This window comes from Phragmites australis, chromosome 3 (assembly GCF_958298935.1).
Source record: "Phragmites australis chromosome 3, lpPhrAust1.1, whole genome shotgun sequence".
NCBI lineage: Eukaryota > Viridiplantae > Streptophyta > Magnoliopsida > Poales > Poaceae > Phragmites > Phragmites australis.
In genome coordinates, this window is record NC_084923.1 from 47,191,057 (window position 1) to 47,211,422 (window position 20,366).

At 44.7% G+C, this 20,366-nt stretch overlaps 2 protein-coding genes across 3 annotated transcripts; both read right to left on the bottom strand.

The window, feature by feature from the left end:
* Positions 1 to 3,617: 3,617 nt before the first annotated feature.
* On the bottom strand, positions 3,618 to 8,174 carry LOC133913520 (uncharacterized). 2 transcript variants are annotated; one of them, XM_062356692.1, is made up of 4 exons: positions 7,823 to 8,174; positions 7,563 to 7,693; positions 5,434 to 5,791; positions 3,618 to 4,503 (listed from the first exon to the last, which is right to left on the bottom strand). In XM_062356692.1, exons 3-4 carry the CDS (start codon positions 5,773 to 5,775, stop codon positions 3,904 to 3,906), a joined length of 942 nt encoding a protein of 313 aa, XP_062212676.1. In that variant the 5' UTR covers positions 5,776 to 5,791; positions 7,563 to 7,693; positions 7,823 to 8,174; the 3' UTR covers positions 3,618 to 3,903. The 2 variants fall into 2 exon arrangements, with proteins under 2 accessions (XP_062212676.1, XP_062212677.1); XM_062356693.1 differs by lacking the exon at positions 7,823 to 8,174 and having other exon boundaries at positions 7,563 to 7,812.
* A 986-nt stretch (positions 8,175 to 9,160) lies between these two features.
* On the bottom strand, positions 9,161 to 12,132 carry LOC133913519 (large ribosomal subunit protein uL4z-like). The gene is made up of 2 exons (XM_062356691.1): positions 10,955 to 12,132; positions 9,161 to 9,510 (listed from the first exon to the last, which is right to left on the bottom strand). Exons 1-2 carry the CDS (start codon positions 12,053 to 12,055, stop codon positions 9,397 to 9,399), a joined length of 1,215 nt encoding a protein of 404 aa, XP_062212675.1. The 5' UTR covers positions 12,056 to 12,132; the 3' UTR covers positions 9,161 to 9,396.
* Between the last annotated feature and the right edge of the window lie 8,234 nt (positions 12,133 to 20,366).

Consider the following 20,366-nt stretch of genomic DNA (forward strand, 5'->3'; position numbering starts at 1 on the left):
GCGGTCGTCCTCGCGCGTGCTGCCGTGGTGGTCCCGCGCCTACGATCGCCTGCATCGGAGCGCAGCCGCGCAGATACGCGACGCCCCCGTCCGTTCATCAATGCGTTCGATGTACGATCGGCCAAACGAGCTGCGTACGATCTAGCATGCATTCACGCGGATCTCTCCGATTTCTCTGCACTAAACTATCGTTGTTTCCCACGACGATCCAAAGTTCCAAACCCTGAGACGCAAAGGATTACAGTAAAATGGTTTGGTGATTTGGTAACCTAGAACTCGAGGCGTCATCATCAACCCTACGGGTGGTGGTTGTTTCAGATACCGACCACCCCTCCACCTGTATTTCAGATTTTCAGTTCATTTCACACTCAAATCGTGGCGAAAAAGTCTGAGAAAATCCATATAGACGTAGGATACAATGCAGAATCACCCCAACGAATTTCAGGTTCAAATATAATCTGTGGGGTGAGAAAAGAAAAAGAGAAAATGCAGCTAGGCGGTGGGCGTTTCTTTTGTTTCAGTCTTTTCTGTCCCCTCTTTCAGAAACTCGTCGTTTCAGCGTCCTCCCGTACTAAGGAGGCATACGTCGCCGAGGATGGGCTCCGCGTTGTCGTCGTAGAGGTGAAGGACCAGGTGAGCTGATTGATACTTGGTACTGCTGGCCAGCCGGGCCGGGCCTTGCGTGGTGCCGCGGCACGCCATGCTGGTCCAGCTATCTCCCGCTGTGCCGGCCATGCCCCTGCCGCGCAGCTGCTTGGCCCGGTCCAGTATGGTATTATGCTTTACGGGTTGTGTCGTGGATCGCGTGTTCGGCATGGAGGTCGGCACAGTATGACCTGGATAGTTATGTGAGTTTGTTTGTGCGCTTGGGCCGTACCATACCGGGAAGTCTATTTGGGTAGGTTTTATTATCTTGTTCTTTTTTACTTAGTGTTTGGTCTTCAACAAGTACATTTCATCGTTACTTTTGATAATTAATTTTTAATAAAAATTAGATTATATCAAAATATTTTTTATAACATTTATTAGTATCATTTTTATATGTTAAATTTTAATAGTTTTATATATATTAATAATCAAAGTTTTTAAAATTTGACTATATATATTTTAAGATAACATCTATTTGAAAACGAAACGAAGGTAGTATTATTTGATTGGAGGCTGCTGGTGAGAGCTCTACTGTTGTGCCGGCCATGACGGGAGCAGGAGAACGCTGGCTCCGGCGAGAAGCACGCCGTGGCCCGTCATTGATCCGATCGCTCCGTTGGCACGCCGACTCACGATTCAGAAGGCCCGGTCGTTTCTTCTTTCTGTCCGTGCGAATCATGCATGCACGGCCAGGCCCCGAGACACAAGCATGCTGATCGAGCCGGGCGCTCGGGCAGGCATTGCTACAGCCTGCAGGCCTGCCGCTCCCCTCGTTCAAGCGGCGAAGCGTTAGCTGCAGTCCGGTAGAATGGTAAATTTGCAACTGTATCTACTGTTAGAGACTCAGAAGTATCTATTTATCATCCCTCAACGATGAATTATCATTCCGGGTAAAGTGACAAAACGTTAAGTATTCTGAGGTTTTCTGGGCAATGATTGATCAGGTTCGTTGGGCTCGGGGACCTCTGATCCCCTATTTCACTCTGTTCCCATCAATTTGCCATGAAAATCTCTGAAAAACTCATAGAGATGGTAAGTGCAATGGAGAAACATCACACAAAAATTCAGAACCAACCGAATCCGGTGGAGAGAGAACTAGAAAAGGAAAAAAAATCTAGACTCGCGGTGGTCGGTATTTCAAATACCGTCCACCCCGTGCCCTTGTGTTTCACTTTGTTTTCCATATCGAACCGCGACCAAAAATCCTCAAACAACCCATGGAGATGGATAATTCAATGTAGAACCAGCCTGCAAAGTTTCAGACTTAACAGAAAATCGGTGCAGAGAAAACTAAAAAAGAGAATTTCTAGACTCAGTACTGATCTGCTCTCTTCGCCTCAATGGCGCCGAGGCCCCACGGTGACTGCAGCTAACGCTTCGCCGCTTGAACGAGGGGAGCAGTGCGTTCATGGTTCGCCGGAGCTGCAGGGCTGCAGGCTGCAGCAATGCCTGCCCGAGCACTCGGCTCGATCAGCATGCTTGTCTCTCGGGGCCTGACCGTGCATGCATGATTCGCGCGGACAGAAAGAAGAAACGACCGGGCCTTCTGAATCGGGACTCGGCGTGCCAATGGAGCGATCGGATCAATGACGGGCCACGGCGGCGTGCTTCTCGCCGGCGCCAGGCGTTCTCCTGCTCCCGTTATGGCCGGCGCAACAGTAGAGCTCTCAGCAGCAGCCTCGAAGCAAGGATCGATCAGGTCACCCTGGTCCTCCAGGGCGACGCGGAGCTGCAGTAGTCAAACTTCCCCATCCTCGGCGACGGATGCCTCCCAGTCCATCTCAATTAAATATTTTTAAAATAGTTTTTTTTATCTCCAACATATATGTGATTTTCTATCTTTTATAACTATCTTTCTCCCTCTGTACCCATGGTCTGATACCTCAAATTTGTAGTATCTAACCCGCTTCGCATCACTGCACCTGATACGGGCTCTGTCCATATCGAGTGCTACAATACTCTAACAGTGATGTAGAGGGTAGATACAGTAGCTGTTTGAGATGGTCTTGGTACCGGAGGACGTTGAAACGCCGAGTTTTTGAAAGAGGGGATAGAAAAGACTGAAACAAAAGATCGCCCAGGGTCCATCTGCAATTTCTCTTTTTTTTCCTCACCCACAGATTATATGTGAACCTGAAATTCCATGTGGTGATTCTACATTGTATCCTACATCTATATGAATTTTCTCAGATTTTTTCGCAACAATTTGAGTGTGAAACGAACTGAAATACAGGTAGAGGGGTGGTCTGCATGTGAAATAACGATCACCCCGCGGGCCGCCAGTGGTGCACGTATGGCCCCGTTCGCTCTCACGTTTACCTATTGATCCAAGACACCGGCTTTTCCTACGAGATAGCTTGACCTCGGGGGGCGACCTCGGCGAGCCCACCTCCGGAGGTTGCGGCGGCGGGACGTCCGGACCTTCAGCGTCGGCGGCGACGGTATGGACGGGCCCGGCGGGGCCCCGGCACCGGCGTGCCAGGCATCGGCACGTCCACGCCCGGCGGCGTGTCGATGCTTGGCACCTCCTCCGGCGGGCGGTTCGTTCCCCGCACCTCGTCCGGCGTAGGGCCTGGGACCTCTGACGGGGTCGTGGCGGCGTGGCAGCGCACGCCGACGCAGGCAAGAACGCAAAGCTGCGACGTCGTCGCGAGGCTGACCGGCATGGTTGCGCTCTACTGTTCTTGGGCGCACACGAGGGAACCTAAACAAGACCGAATGCTAAAAGTCGTACGGCAGTCCCTATACTGCTGTCTGACTTGACACGTTTGGCAACGAGCTGGAGCATGTAGGTTCGGAGCAGAAGCTGCTTCTCGAAACACGTACGTGTCTGGTGTCTCGGATGAGAGGAGTTCAGTCAAACCTGCACTCCGTGTACTAGCGAAATCTTCCACTGCAGCTAATTCCATACAAAAAATTCAGTAGTTCGTTCAAGCCAGTGGCCTAACAGTGTTCGTAGTTGCAGAGGAAACAGGTAGACAAGATTTTTTACTGGATGGTACTGTCAGTGAAACAAAATATGTTCACATTTACAGGAAAGATATCCAGGACAGACAAGACATGACAAAGATGCAGACTTCTCTCTCTATATATGTATCTCGACGCTGATATAACGATTCTACTTGGACCAGACAAGACGGAGAACCATGCACGCAAGAACAGGAAAAACAAGAGCTTGGCAGAACACGACGCCATTTCGCGACACCCTGCGTGTATAACTAGCAATCACCTGACGCTGGAGAAGGCTAGAAAAGATCACGAAGAAGACAAGAGGCGCCTCAGCTGGAGCAGATGCTCGTCGTTGGAGATGTTTAGGGACAACCGCAGGTTGGTCAGCAGCGACTCCTGCTCCCACGTCAGGGGCCCCGACGCGTACAGCGCCCGCATCGTCGACCGGTACGCAGCCAGCTCCAGCACGTGGATGTCCACGCCCGCCGCCGGCTCCTCGTCACCATGGTCTTCTGCCTCCCTCCCGGACGTGCATGGGCGCGCGCACGCAGACATGGCGTCGTCAGGGAAGCAGCAGCTCGCGAGCCCAGCGGCAGCCTGGCGCTTGCTGTCGTTGTAGAAATGCTCCGGATCGTTCACGCTGCAGCTGGCCACCGAGCATTCAGCCTCGTCTCTGACCTGTGAAGGGCTGTGCAGGTAGCTGTCAGCCATGGCGCCGTTCAGGTTGGAAACCGTGGCGACCTGTGGAGGCTGTGTTCGCTTGCTCAGACGATGAGAGGCATCCGCGGCTGCTTTCCTCTTCTTGCCATTGCTTGCCCGTTCGTATGTTTGATGGCCCATTTGCGGCACAGCCTTTGAGCGAGGCAACGTGCGATCAGCAGGCTGTCGTTTACCGCGTCCGGTGACCTGAAAAGGAAATGCAACTGGTAAAATCGTTTGCGTGGAGGGAAGTATGGTAAGTGCAGAATGATGGGAAAAAAATTACTCTGATACTTCAAGCTTCAGTCATTTTGTTTTTATCTTTGATGCTTCAGTCATAGACTGGTGTGTTGCAGTAAACAAGCTAAGAGATTTGTGGGTTTTTGTGGAAAACAAATTAGACATCTGAAAGAAGTGAAGGATGACATCTGACAACAAACATTGAGATTGTGCAACTCAAGCAAGTAACATGCTGTTGTAATCGCCATCAGTGTTTCTATGGCTCCCAGAAGTCAGAATTTAGGAAAGCTTAACAATGCAATGAGATACGAAGTGAAATGCTTCAACTGAATATGTACTAGGTAGATTTGCATCACAAACGGAGCAATAGTAATATCTAACATGTTGGGTCACTTCCAGAATTCAACAAAAAAGAGAGAACAAAATAACACAACTCTAACTTAAAGCAGAGCACGTCATGTCATAATTTTGATGCCTAGCTGGTTCCTTCTTTTAAATTACTCTAGAAGAACGGAATATGGGACCAACATGGCATTTCTGTGGTCCCAAAAGAGAATAAAATCTGATAAAGCATGTGGAAAATAAATATTTTTTCCTGGAAACAATTGAAGTTTGTGCAGCATTTCCCTTCAAGGGTATGAACAAATCAATCCAGTTATAATGAGACTCACGATGATGACTGATAGTCCAGCTCCAAGAATACTAAGAAGGCACCAAAATCACAAACAATGCAAATGTTGCTTGGTAGGTTGTTGTAAGCCAAACAAGATAAATCTAAGTAAACAGTGCCTGAGAAGTAATTTTACAAGAAGAATTATGCTAACGATCATGTAAAAGAAATGAATATGTAATATCGAAACAAAGAAACTTTTGCACTCTCAAGGAAGTGGTTGTTACCTTATCTGCTGCAGGATACTGATTGCTATGAGGAGTACCAGTAGCATGTGGAATTCTCAAGCTAGATATGTGAAACTCTTTCAGTTGGATGCAATCAGCAAGCCTGATAACGAAGTAATTGTTCTTTAGCATCTTTAAAATTTTGCCAAGCTTCCATGTGTTTCGATCCAACACCTCAGTTACATCTCCAATAATCCATTTGCATCTCGTCTGAACAGCAGCTAGTTGATTTGGCCTAAAACCATAATCGCCTTGCACTTGTCTCGCGCCAAAATTTCCTTCGGAAGTGAAAAGCATATCGTTATCCCTGAACATCTCCGCTGCGCTATTTTTCAGCTTCATGATTCTACTCAGGAAGCTGATCCATGAGAAATGAAAAAGGTCAAAATATGCACCAGCACCAGGGGAAGGAAAAGAAAACGTGAGTAGATCACAAAGACAAATCCTGGTAAGAAATATATTATTTTCTCATATTGGATCCAAGTAGAGCAGAAAGCCTGGGATTCGTTTATGTTCCAACATATATTGAATCTCATCTGAATACACCCTCCAGTCACACCGACAGGGTCCTCAACAAACAGTACAGTATGTTATATTATCAAGACCTACTGAAAGTATTTTTCAAGTCAAATACACACATATTGCTTTAATATGCCGCTTAACATATTGATGATAACTAAAGTAGAAAAGTGATTATATGCATTTCAAAACGGTTACTTATTTGTGACTGGTGGGAGAATATCATAGCAAAAAGACATCTACGTTGAGCTAATTAAAGAACTGGTCAAGTACCGTTCAATGGGATGCAAGTACCAAGGAACAAACAACACGATATTGTGCAAACATTTGTTTCAAAACAACAATGTCCTTTGTGGAAAAGAAAAGGAAGAGACAGGAGAAAACAAGGCCTCGAATAGAAACTAGAATCCTGCAATCTTGACATGTCAAGTTTATGATCAGAATGTCAATAGATCAAGGCAAGCAAAATTATTTCTCAGTCAGAATCATTGCAGAAAGCATGATTTTCAATGTGGTCAGCCATTTGGCGCTCTTGGCTAAAGAAGATTCAAGATCTAATTGAAGGCAATAAACCATTCCTGATGAAGGGATTCAGGGAGTAACTGACAGAGCAAACCAAAGCCAAAAAGGATCAGAACTCAAATATAGAAATTTGGACATAGAGCAAAGGCGCTGGACTAAATTCCAGGGTATGTCATCCCTAATCCCTACATTCTTCTGTAAACAAAAAAACACCTGTTCTTCCTCTATTCTTCTGTGACCAACAACACCTTCTGGTTGGGACCAACAACTGATATTTCAATGTAGCAGATAGATCCCACCGGATAGAAAAACTAAAGAGAAATTCAAGCTGAAAAAAGATCATATGAGATCTACACAAGGGGAAACGGTTCTTCATTTGTCTGTTATATCCATCTACAGTAAAAAAAGACTTAAAACAGGCAGTCAACTCCAATTCAGAAAAAACGATACATCTTCAATTACTAAGGTAATACACGGATTCGGAAGAGTGGCAATTTCAACGCAGGAACCACCAGATTGGACACCTTTGAACCAACAAAAAAGTCAAAAACAAATTCTCTAATACCATAAAAACCATAAAAAGCAGGAACATGAGAAATAAACAGAGATCCGACTTGGGCCATACTATTACACACAACAGTGGTATTTTCAACGCAAGAACACCGATAGACAAAGTCTCCAAGGAAGGGGATTAGTTTTGACGAACAAAGAACATGTAACAGCTACCTACTAGACTTGCTTTCAGTCCTAATAACCGGAATACTCGATAGGGATTTCCAGCAAGGAAACCAAACTAAAACGCGACGATAAGAATCCATCAAACTATGAACACTTCCAACATGAAACAACTCAAACATTGGGCATTGAGGATCGAACAGCATGGAAGAAACGCCTTCGGATGCATCAAGCAGAAAATCTGATTTAGATTTCAAACTGGAAACTGAGAGCAGAAGCTCGAATTGGTATCAAGGACACGAAGTCCAAAAGATCCAATCTTTACCACGCAATCTAGAAACGAAAGCGAAATCGAACGTGAAAGGAATCCAATCTAATCCAATAGCAGGCTATGAGTACTCCTAAGTCCTCACCTGCAACAAACCAGCCGATTCGCCTTGCCAATCAAAGAACACGAGATGGGCAGCCTCGGAGTATCAATCCCAATTAACCCCCAATTGGGTTGCGCTCCAACCCAATTGGGATTAACCCGCGAGGTGAAAGCCTGGGACAGCAGTTCAGGTCAGAGAAAAAGGGAAATACAGGAGCTGAAAAATTTACCACCACCGGACTCCAAGAATAGCAAACAAAAATTCCATGTTGAAAAAAAATTGGAGACTAATCGGAGACCAACCTTGGAGGAGGGAAGGATTAATCAGGCGGTTACGAAGCGATCCTGACGCCTGAGTCCGGGCCTTGCAAATGTTTTGGGTGCATGGGATGTTCTTTACTTGAGTTCTTGGCTCTTGTTTTCTTTTCTCTTCTTTTTTTTAACTTTCGAAATTGATACCTTAAAATTAGTTTAATTTAAGATTCGATGGCATTAGTTGATTAATGGTTTCATCTGATGTCATCATCCTACAGATAGTTTCAATTACGAATCCAAATTCTAAGAGCTCGTTTGGTTCGAACCCTAAACCAGACAGCAAATTTAGGCTTAGGCGTCCGAAATCCAACGCCTAGATTTGCTGCCTATACAGGCAGGATGGCCGGGGCTCCAACAAAGAGGCCCTAAATGCCCAATGCTAGCTCGGACTCCTTTGCGTTTATCTACACCGTCCAAACCCCATGATGTGTATCAAGAGGAACAATTGCTTACAAATGTGTAAACTATAATTTGCAAAAGTATTTAATGATGATTCCTCACAAATGGAGCTTATTCCAGCTGTTCTTGTCTGTTAATTTGTAATATGGTGACAGGAACAAGGGGTCTCATTGAAAGGCATGTTCCTTTCTGTTGTCTGTAAATTTAAGAGGTGACAACAAATGAATCTGAGTTGTACAGCAGCTTTGCTTAACACAACAATGTTTCTATCCCTTTAAGCAAGGTAGCCAAAACGACGAACTATGGTTTACCAAATTGTTGCTCACTGCGTCTACTATCTGGCAAATTTTGTATTACGTTTTGGAAGAGTTGAACGGCAGAGCTTAAGTGGTAAGTTTTGACGGGTAAGAGGATATGGTGACGCGCAACTTGCACAGACGCACAGGTGAACTGAATACGAGATATGTCCGCATCAGAGAAGCACGAAAGGTCTCCACTTTTTCCCAAAAAGAATATGCAAAGTTAGATAGCGTTGCAAAGCAGCGAAATAAATGCGAGGAATGGGGTCACTGGCTGCTCCGAACAGCACATCTTGAGAAGAAGCTATCGCAAACAACCGGTTGATGGGTCTCCCAAACATCCAACTCCCGGTTGATGGCAAGCTGTAGTTAGGCTAACATCAGAAGTTCCGCCAAAGCAGACGCATTTAACGACTAAAACCTAGAGTAAGAACTGAAGATCTAGTAACTACACATAGTCAACTCAAAAGAAGAGGGACGGGGGGCGGGGATATGGCTGCTGTGAATCAGAACAGAGAGTAATAAACCACGGAAATGCATACGTTAATCAGAAGCATAAAAGATGTGCCCGCACACATCAGATACTAACACTGAAATTTAACCATCATCAAGAAAGTGCAAGCACCAATTCCCAAGAAACGATGATTAAACATGAAAGATACAAGTCAAACAATACACCCACAAAAGACGACGCAAATCTGAGTGTCGAAATACTGCATATACTGTGTCTCATAAGAGGAACAACTACCAAAACGACATACCATGTCTGAAGCTCCCAATAACAAATGACATAAGACAACAGTAACCAAAATCATATTTCCTGAATTAAAGTGATAATAAGCTACTAAAGCATCGATCAGAAGATCACTGTGTAACACCAAGCCACTTGGAGAAGTTCTCAAACTCTGTGTAGTCACTGTCAGAGATCATGGTTTTGTACCATGCCTTTCCGGCAGCCTTAACCTTACAAGCCTCCTCCTACACGAAATTTAAAATACAAAATGAGCGCATCAATTAAAAACTAACTTGTCAAGAGTTTTAGAGAAATTACATAGCTGTAGAAAACAGAATGAGAATATCAACAGAAAAGGGCAAGACTATACCAAATGGTATACACAATTACAGCACAAAAATGTCGGAAACAAACAATATAATTCAGTCACTGAATGCGCATTATATCTAACACCATCAACCTACCATATATGATGAACAATATGCATACAAAACTGAAAGAAGAAAATAGCTGAAAGGCTGGAAAACAATGATGCCAAAATAGTTGCCTGTGTCACTCAGTCCACATCCAAAATTAAAATTGTGTTAAATAAATAAGCTCTACTGAAATATAGAGCTGCTACTGGGTTACAGACCATCTGCAATCGTGGTTAAAAGGAATACTTAGCAAAAATCCTACTGTGAAAGAACATTAAACAGAGATTCAGCCACTACAGCTTGCCACAACTTGATGATTAATAGAGAAGTACATGCAAACTGTAAATATACAGCAGACTTTAGAAGTTCTCAAAAATAAATATTTCAGGTTACACAACAAATCTTGAGCTAATCGTTTTAGAGCATATAACATGCTAAGTATATTATAATAGCAAGTTAATAACATATGACAACACAATCAACAAAAGGTAATTGTTACGAGACATTACCACTGACAATTGCCAGACTAAACCAGAATTAACAAAACAATACAAGTCATTGGCTAACATCAACTCATAGAACAACATAATGCCATTATATAATAGTCAGCATAGCATACAATAAGAAACCAAATACAGGCCCACCAGATATAAATAGATAAAAGCTGCAGTAATAATTCTAGAATAAAACAGAAATGCAAACAAATGATTGGAAGTTTAGCTTGTTCCGTATAGCAGAAGCAATATATGGTAATCCACAAATTACAGCTATCAAACTGAATCATAATGGAAACTAAAACAAATTCTTAAGCGGATGGCAAGAAATGGCTCATCTCGTAACAAGATATCAACAGCTTAAGTGGTCCACAGCAAACACAGCATGAGATGACCAATGACAACGGTTCCCGCACCTCATAATGGGTTCATTGAGATATGCATGTTAACTCAGCATACTCTATCCTAAAACCGCAACAAGAAACACTAGTGATCACAACAAATTTGTTGCCCCCAATCCAACTTCAAGCACTCTAGTGCATTCAATACTAGTACGAGACATAAGAAATTGTGCCATATCATATACAGCAACAACAGCAACGAAATGATACTATGTATAGCTAAAGCAATAGAATATATGCAATACAAAATAACGGACAAGAAATTGTATTATTGTAGCGTAGTATGTAACTAAATAGCCATGCAATCCATCAAGTTCAAAGCAAAAAGAACTATATACGAAGATACGAGACAAAATAAAGAGGAAAGGATTGTCATACTGCGCTGAGCTTGGTCCTCTTGGAGTCAAGCTTCTCCTTCCTGGCCTTGACACGCGCTGCCTCAGCAAGAGCTGCCATCTTGCGTGCGGTCCCGAAGTACGGGTTCAGCTTGAGCACAGCGGCCATATTCTTCAGCGGATTCTTCCTAGGCTCCCTGCGCTTCACCTCCTTGTTGATGGGCTTCACCACCGACTGCACCTCGTCGGAGTTGATGAGCCTGGACAGGTCAGCGTTGGCCATCTTAGGCCTCGGGAGAACGAAACCCTTCTTCTTGGCCGACGGCGTATCGAAGGTCCCGTACACCTCGTCCAGCTTCTTGAACGCGCACTCGGTCCAGATCACGAACCGGCCAAGGTGGCCACCAGGGGCAAGGTCGAGCAGGTTAAGGCGCTCCACATTGGCAACATCAACGCCAGGGAGGTTGCGGAAAGCCTTGACAATCTTTGAGCCCTCGGTGCCGTAGACGATGAGGGGTCCCTTGCGGTTGATGTAGCGGCGGTTGCGCATCTTCCCCTTGCCGGGGCGGATGCCAACAGAGTCCTTGGCCTTCTCAGCGTCAGCGTAGGCACCAAGCTGCTTGAGGATCTTGATGGCCTGGGCGGTCTTCTCAATGGATTCGGCAGAGTCAGAGACGACAAGCGGGAGCTCGGGGACGGACTCCACGCGGTGGCCGCGGGCGAGGACGAGGGAAGGGACGGCGGTGGCGGCGAGGGCGGAGGCGATGGCAACGCGGCGGAGGTGCACGTTGACGCGGCGGTGCCAGCGGCGCCAAATCTTGGTGGGCGCGAACATGCGTCCGCCGCGGCACATGTTGCCGAAGGCTCCCTGGCCCGCGCGGTGGGTACCGCCGCCGGGAACACGGGGGATACGGGAGACCGCGCGCCCCGTGCCCCAGGACTCGGCGGAGGTCTGGTGGCCGGCGCGGCGCGACACAGCGTAGGGCTGGCGGCTGTTGCAGGACAGGAGCTTGTGGACGAAGCGGACGATGTCGGGGCGAATCGGCGCGCGGAGGACGTCGGGCAGCGCGGCGCCGGCGGAGTCCGTGGCCATGTCGCCCTCCAGGGCCCTCACGGAGACCAGGGGGCGGGCGGCGGCGGCCATTTGCGGCGGCGGCGAGGGGGCGCGGTGCAGTGGCTTCGGCGGCTGGGTACGAAGGGTGGAGGCGGGGAGTGAGAGAGCGAGCTTATATGAGGGTTGGGGTGTGAGGGCTAGGGTTTGGGAGGTGAGATCTGGGCCGTTCGTTTCAACTTTTTAAGTAGGTGTTGTAATCTGGTGGTGGTAAGAGGTTGGGTTGGGCCTTGCTGATGGGCTGGGCTTGGTTGGTTTGTAGTACGTTCTGAGTAATTTTTTCATATTTTCACAACTATTTTTTCCAGGATCACGAATTCATGCTTAACCAGTTAAGCTTAGCTTCATCTAAAAAAATTATGCTTAGAATCTTTTGATTACATCGAGAAACTTTTACATGTCCAGTTGTCCACATGTTATCCTCTAACCCCCTTTTCCCCATGGTTCTAGTGAATAAAGTTGATCATTCCCATCTACTGTTGTTTCATCCTCCCTTTGTCCTTTCTCTCTTTACTTTTATTTTCTCGCATTCGAGTGATGGCGGAATATCTTGAAGACGTCAACCAAATCTAGTTACATGGAGATCGAGCACAGGAAACATGTTACCGTATCAGATGTGTTAACCTCAGATCCCTTTAATGTTTCCTTCAGGCAGGCTTTAATTCGTAAGGAATAACTTTGTAGCCTGGCATAATCTAGTGTCAAGAACTGTATCTGTTCAGCTAACGACTTTCAAATGGTCGTTGCATCAGAATGATCAATTCTTTGTGCAATCAATGTATAGGGCTATTATAAATTACAACATCATATATTATAACCGACATGTATGGAAAACAAAAAATCTACTAAAAGTTATTTTTCATATGGTTCTTACATAAAGGAGTAGTATTTACAAAAGATAACTTAGTTAAAAGAAGCTGACATGCTAATGAAAAGTGTTGTTTCTGTAGTAAAAATGAGACTATCCAACATTTTTTTATTGATTATAGTTTCGCTAAGTTTATCCGGAGAGCTTTACAAATCATATTTGGCTTACAACCTACTATTAGTATGTCCAATATGTTTGGAACATGGATAAATGATCTACATGTTAGAGAATAAATAAGATAAATATTAACCATAGAAATTAAATATGCATGTCATTTGGTTAGCACACCCTAATCTCATATTGCCCATTGGTCTCTTGTGGGGGGTCATTGGACAAGAACAATAATCCTTCAGTGCACACAACACCATCGTCATACACATCTATTAAGGGATGAATCTCGGAATATCGTCTTACGTGGTGTTGTTGTACAATTGATACCCTATGGAACATCTTCACTGCAGCTAGGTATAGTCCCTGTTACAAAGCCCTGACCTACAACTTGGTCATCAATACAGACGTTGAAGCTCTCCGTAGATCCAATCCTTGTATTTATGGCCAAACAAACTTGAGGAAGGCGAGAGACAAACAAAAGAATTTACATAGGAAAAGACTATATTAAGATAACACCCGATCTACACTAATACTGTGCTACATGGCGCCTAAGCACCCTCTATCCTGAACGGGACTACTCGCTCATCGCAATGGAAATAAAACTCATGATAATAACATAAAAGATCATCATCAAATAAATGAAGAACATAATTAAAGTAAAAAATGAATAACTTCCTTCATACGATGAATGTTTACGCTGAGAAAATGATGGAGGAGACATATTACAATGGATCTAATGGAGGGGAAATAGAAAAACTATGGTGGAAATAGTGGTGAGGTCTCCTGATGGCCGTTTGGTGGTTCTGTGATGGCTCCCTTGATGTTGATTGTTGCTATCTTTAAATAACCATCATGATAGGGTTTTGCGTCATCTCTGAAAGTCATTCCATGTCGTCACTTTCATGAAAGTTTTTGGTTTGATGAGGTGGACCCAAATTGCATTTAATTAATGGTTACCCAAGTAACAATTATCAAATATATTCATGACACTAATAGAAAATATAATGTGTATTTTGAACACATCACTAGTCTACGTTGGAGCCCCCTCGCAAGGACTAAACTAGCGCTGGCCAAATGAACGGCTCAAGCCATGAAGTGGCACAACCCATTTAGGCACGACTCAGTTTGGCCCGTTAGCCAAGCGAGTCATGCAGTGATAGCCCGCGTGCCGAGCAATTGGCCCAAGGCATGGCTCACCTAAGGCCAGGTCAAGCCGACCCGATAGGCCTGATGGGCCTGTTTTGGCCCGTTAAACACGGTAGGACATAAAAAAAATGAGGGGGTATATTAATACGAACTTTTTTGCGCCATGTGGGTCCCACCCACCACATTCATCAATGCATGCAGGCTCAATTGTCTCTGTGTCACAGAGACACAGACTCACATCAGTTACAGAAGAGACATGTAAAACCACTTGCATCCATTAATGCCATCTCTAGTGACAAAAAAAAAGCGACTCATGAAGTGAGATGGCACTACATGAGTCGACTCATTCCCACTGCAGAGCAGTTGAACCATGCACATGCAGAAGATTCGAACCCAATCTTTGGTTCGATGCATAAGCATTAAAATAATATTTGTACACAATAAAACCAACTGACTATGTAAAAGCAAAATAGCCGTTGCTTTCTCAGTCTATACATACATGCATTTATCCGTTTCACTTCAAAACTTCTACACTTTGTCCTTCCATAAACAAAGCATAACGCTCTCCTCTCCACGAACAAAACACACATGGAGTCGTCATCTTCATCTGCCAACTTCATAAGCTTGTTGAACTCGTCATCCTCAAGTCCATCCTAGGACCACAAAATGTGTATGGCAAGCAGTACCCAGGTTTCCCTCCACCTCATTTCCCCACAAATTTCCCACCACCACCATATGGATTGAATCAACAACCTCATTATCCACACAATTTCAATCCTTTTGGTGTTCAACTAGGCTATCAGCAATTTCGTACCACTTCATCAAGCTATTATGTCACTCCTTACCAAGGTAGTGTGGGGCATCACCAGCCAGGAGATTTTGGAGTCGGTATGGTCGGTGATTCATCATCTCTAATTGGATCAGCTGTCTTATTTGGAGGTATCAGTGGTAGTAGTTCAAGTGGTGATGAATCCACTCCCCCGATCTCTATTCCCCAACCCATGTATGTAAGCCATGTTATCAATGAAGAACAAAGTGAGAGCAGCCCTGATGAGGAAAAATAGAATTACGGACGTAGATATTGGTTTGAAGAGGAGAATCTATGGCTAGTAAGTGCATGATTGAACAATTCCAATGCTCCAATAGGTGGCAACGACAAGAAATATGGTCACTGTTAGAATAGAGAATACAACAAGTATTCACCTAAGGACCAGTGAAGGTCGACATGAAATGGTTCTGAATTATTATACTAAGGATTTGTTTTGTGAAGAAGATTCTTAGAAGTACTAATTTTCTACTTATTCCACTGGCAATGCAATATTTTTACTTTTCTAATGGTAATGTAATTTTCTACTTGTTCTAGTGGTAATGTAATTTTTCTACTTGTTCTAGTGACTATGTACTTCTACTTGTTCTAGTGGCAATGTAACTTTTGTACTACTTGGTACGATAATCCAGATCTTGTGTGTACTTTGTTAGGTGGTTGCTTGCTCTATTTGCTTCCAATACTCATGGCAGGCTGACCTGTAAAAACAGAATGCTCACATTAAGAAAGTAGACATTGTAGACATTGTATATAAAGATGTCAGGTGTCAGTCCACCTTTTATAGTAGTAATTTGAAGTGTCCAGGGTTATCTCTGCTGCTTAAAAACATTATTATACCAATCTCTAGATCAATCGGTGGTAAATAAAAGTCTTATAACAGATGTTATCACAGTCATACAGCGCGAGGGGTGGTGAATAAACTCCATCAACCTAATAAAACATAGAGCACTAAGTAACAGTGCAGAAACAATAACGTCCACGATATTAGAGTACATAGACAGTATGAAGGACACGCCACTCCACAGGCAACTCGGGTGCGGACGTGACTAAACCTACTCATTTGCCTCACCGTCCGCCTTGGTGAAGTCCGGGTCGTCATCTAAAAGCACAAGCAGGGGTGAGTATAAGAGTACTCAGGAAGCCTCAACCCTTGCCCTATGGCAGGATTATAAATACATGCATATGGACAGACAAGTAATATTATGTAAAGTTATCTTTGCGGAAAAGCTAATTTTACTCATGCAAGGTTCATTTTTCATAAGGCAATTTTTATGAAAATGTTATATCAACATCATTATATAAAGGGGGGTTTCGACCGTGATGGAAAGTCACCAGTGCCCAAGTTTTATTGTTGCTGGACACCCCGCCCACGGTAACCCACGACACATGATCGGACCTAAATTTTCAAAAATGGACACACCTTATCCACTCACACACCAAGGGGACACCCACAACCCATGTTAGTTGTTGTGACCGAACCATAGCTTGTCCATGACTGTGGACACCACTATTCGAATAATTTAACCTCTACAGAGTGGTACACTTTACCCACAAAGTAAGTTTGGTAATACACCACCGTTGTGGCAGTGCGACTCAAAAAAGCCATTACCCAACATAGAATCATCTCACTAGCCGCCTACAGGAGCTAACCAGGGGTTCATGACCCTAAACTAGGCCTCCAATCGGGCTGCGAAGTCTGCATTGCCTACACCTGCTTCATGGCCTTCTGTTGCACACTTGCCTCCAGACGATAATAGACTAGCATGTGTGGTTTAGGCTAAGCCCTACCCATACAGGACTGAGTAATTGTACTATAAAAAATAGGTAGGATGTCACATCAACTCGGTCCTCATACGAGGCAAGACAAACATCTCCACAAGAGACATGCCACACATGCAATTGGCAGAGAGGGAGCACGACGGTGTGGGTGCATGTTACATGGCAGGAGAGCGGAGTTAAGCGACGGTGGTTGGCAGTTGGGCGGCGAGGTCCAGCACACGTGCTCGGGCGCGAGCGTGAGGAAGGAGAAGAAGCGACATGGGCTGGGCTAGCGCACGGCGCATGAGAGATGGGGAGAAGGGAGAGAGGCGAGTTGGGCCGGGGAAAGAGATTAGCCTAGAGAGGGAAAGAAAAGAGAGAGAGGGGAGATGGGTCGGAAGAAAGAAGGAGGCCGAGCCGCGAGAGAATAGAGAAAGGGATGCCAGGCCGAGATAAAAGGAAAAGAGGGATGGATTTGGTCCACGAAGAAAAGGAAATATTTTAGATTTTTGGGAAATTGATTTGAACATATATTGAGATAATTTTGAACTGAGTTTTGAAAAGATTTTGAAATTTGATTTTTGGCTAAAAACTAGGATGCTACATCATTTTAGAAATTAGTCGTTGTGAAATAGCTGTTGGGAGCTAGCTATCGTGGACTAGCTATTTGTGTACTAGTTGCTAGAAACTAGCTGTTGGGAATCACCTTAAGTGCATATAAAAGACACCACCCCATCCCCTCAACATTGAGCCATACAAGTCCTAGCTATTTTCAGCAGCAATCTACTCTACTACCTAAAAATGGACACATAATCAAACTCCCAGTCTGACCATCCTGAGGATCAGATTGGTGTCCATGTTCCCCCATATTCCCCCTATTGAGGCCATCTGGGACATCATCAATAATCTAGTTGAAGATTAGATTGTAGAATAGATTAGAGCTCAAATAGAAGAGCAAGTGAGGGGTACATCTAGTCAGCAACGATGATTTTCTCGAAGGTATGTTGTAAGGGATAGAGATGCTGGACACAAAAGGCTGATCGCAGACTACTTCTCCGACAACCTAGTGTACAATAATGTGCAGTTCAGATAGAGGTTTCGCATGAGATGACATCTATTCCTACAGATTGTGCAAAAGCTCAGTGATTGGTCTCCTTAGTTTCATCAAAGAAGAGATGTTGCTGGTAAGTTAGGCTTTTCACTCTTGCATAAATGCGCCGTTGCTATGCGTATGTTAGTATATGGAACTTGTGCATATATGTGGGATGAAAACTTGAGAATTGCTGAAACTACAGTCATTGAGTGCTCGACTAAATTCTGTGAATGTGTGATAGAAATTTTCAGGGAGGAATATCTTAGGAGGCCTAATAACATTCAAAAAAATATTGCAAGCAAGGGAGGCTCGTGGCTTTCAAGGTATGTTGGGAAGCCTTGATTGTATGCATTGGTAGTGGAAAAGCTGTCCAGCAGCATGGAAAGAGCAGTTTACTCGTGGTGATTATAAAGAGCAGTTTCCATGCTAGAAGATGTTACTTTGCATTACCTTTCGATATGGCATGTATTTTTTGATACTCCTGGATCAAACAATGATATAAATGTATTAAATAATTCAATATTGTTCACATAAGTTCTGAAAGGAACAGCTCCATAAGTTCAGTTTATGGTGAATGGCAATGAGTATAACATGTGCTACTAACTAACAGATGGTATTTATCCTTTATGTATAATTTTTCCCGTATCTAACACAGGTGTTCTCTAACAAAACAATACACCAATTTAGATCAACCCAAAGCATGTGCAAAGCAAAGCTAATAGATCAATCTAACCAAGTAACTTACCAATAAGGCATCCTCGAAGCTTTCTTCGTCCTTGTGCCCTGCTCCTACTATGGTGTTGCATGACCGTGTTACCCCTGGCCAAGACCTCCATGCACGGCCACGCCCCTGGCCACGCCCCTCCCAGCCGCGTTGTACCCTTGGCCAACCCCCTCTCGGGCCACGTCGTGCCCCTGGCCAAGCCCCTCCCAAGCCGTGTCGTGCCCCTCATGACTACACCCCTAGCGGCGCCCAGGCCACCCTACTCGCCTCAGGTCTAGATGCATGAACCTCCTGCTCCAATTTCATGGTGGCATAGCTTGATTTCTAGAGGAGAAGATGGGGAACGAGCGAGGAAGATGGGGTCGATAGGAAAGAGGAATGAAAATTTCCAGGTCGTCACGCATGTGTTTCAGGTTGGAGAGAGGAAAGCGATTTTTTTATTGGTTGTGGGCCCACACAATAGTTTGGCACGGTTGGAGAGCGGAGAGGCGAACCGAACGCATCGTGCGTGGCTAATTTTTTCATGATGGTTCGACTCGCTAGTGGAGATGCTCTAAAAATTCCAATTTTATATCCCATGCATGATGTACATTACCTACTACTAGTAGTAGACTAGTGCCTACGTCTAAGTCGTTGACCATTGAGGCCTGAGGCGCTAACTCTTTGTTGCACTGCTGTTGTGTGACCGTGGGAGATGTGACGATTGACGAGCGAGACGCCGAGACGTTGCTGAGTACATGTGGGTGACACAGGGCTCGCACGACCCCACACGTGTTGCTTGGCGTGACCGCGGGACGGCGGGAGACCGTTGCCGAGGGGAGGGGCCCAAGTGGTTGAGTGACTCGCCGTGCCGAAGGTGTCGTGCTATGTGCCATATGGCCCGGTCCACAACGGGTCGTGCCATGCCGGCCCGATGTGCCATGGTTTAGGCCCAGGCACGACTTGGTCCGTTATGCCATGTCAGCCCGACACGATAATAAATGGGTCGTGCCACAGCACCAAGTCACATACTGACCCATTAGGCCTAGCTCATATGGCCAGGTCTAGGCTAAGCTCCCTGATCGGCTAACTCCATGGATAGACGGCATGTCTCCTGCTAAGTCTCTCCCAAAGCTCACCACTATCTCCAACAAGGTAGTGTTTTAACACTTCGACACGGTGCATTCCAACCACTCACAATGCTTGTGGCCGCTCCACAACCTCCTTGGAGTGTCTCACAAGACACTAATGCCGTCAAAGCCGTATAGGCATCGACAAGCACAAAGAGTAACAAGCATGAATCACTCACTTAATCCAACTCTAGGGCAATCATCTAGTTAGATGCATATTAGACCTAACTAGCTCAAGTGATCATCGGATCATCTGATGAATACTCATGTGCTATCATTGGATTATCCAATACATGAATTTCAACAGGGACTTGTTCAATACAACCCAACCTTTGTCCCGGCTTCGATGGCTTCACTTCCTTGATATATTGGGTCTTCATCTGGCCTATTAGGACTAGCTAAGTCTAGTGATCACAACTAGGTAACTAATCTAAAGGCGCTAGATTAAGTTATTAAACCCAAACCCAATGAGAAACAAAACTATCTACACAAATATTGCTCTCAATACCATGATCATTTGTCTAAATTAGATCATCATATCTTCACGAACCTCTCCTTTGACCTTGATATTGAATCATTTGATGTGTTTGCAATCACATATCTATCTTTTACATCCATGCGACTAAAACATTGTATGCTATCAAACCTTATTAGTCTCATTGATCATGTTGATAATTGTCGGTGTATCAGGAACCAGGGGTCCCTGAGT

Bases quoted from the DNA above. Each gene is read 5' to 3' on its own strand.
- LOC133913520 (XM_062356692.1), bottom strand. From the start codon at position 5,775: ATGAAGCTGAAAAATAGCGCAGCGGAGATGTTCAGGGATAACGATATG. The intron at 4,504-5,433 runs GTAACAACCACT...TTTCCTTTTCAG, and splicing joins AGTATCCTGCAGCAGATAAG to GTCACCGGACGCGGTAAACG.
- LOC133913519 (XM_062356691.1), bottom strand. From the start codon at position 12,055: ATGGCCGCCGCCGCCCGCCCCCTGGTCTCCGTGAGGGCCCTGGAGGGC. The intron at 9,511-10,954 runs GTATGACAATCC...AATTTCGTGTAG, and splicing joins AGAGGACCAAGCTCAGCGCA to GAGGAGGCTTGTAAGGTTAA.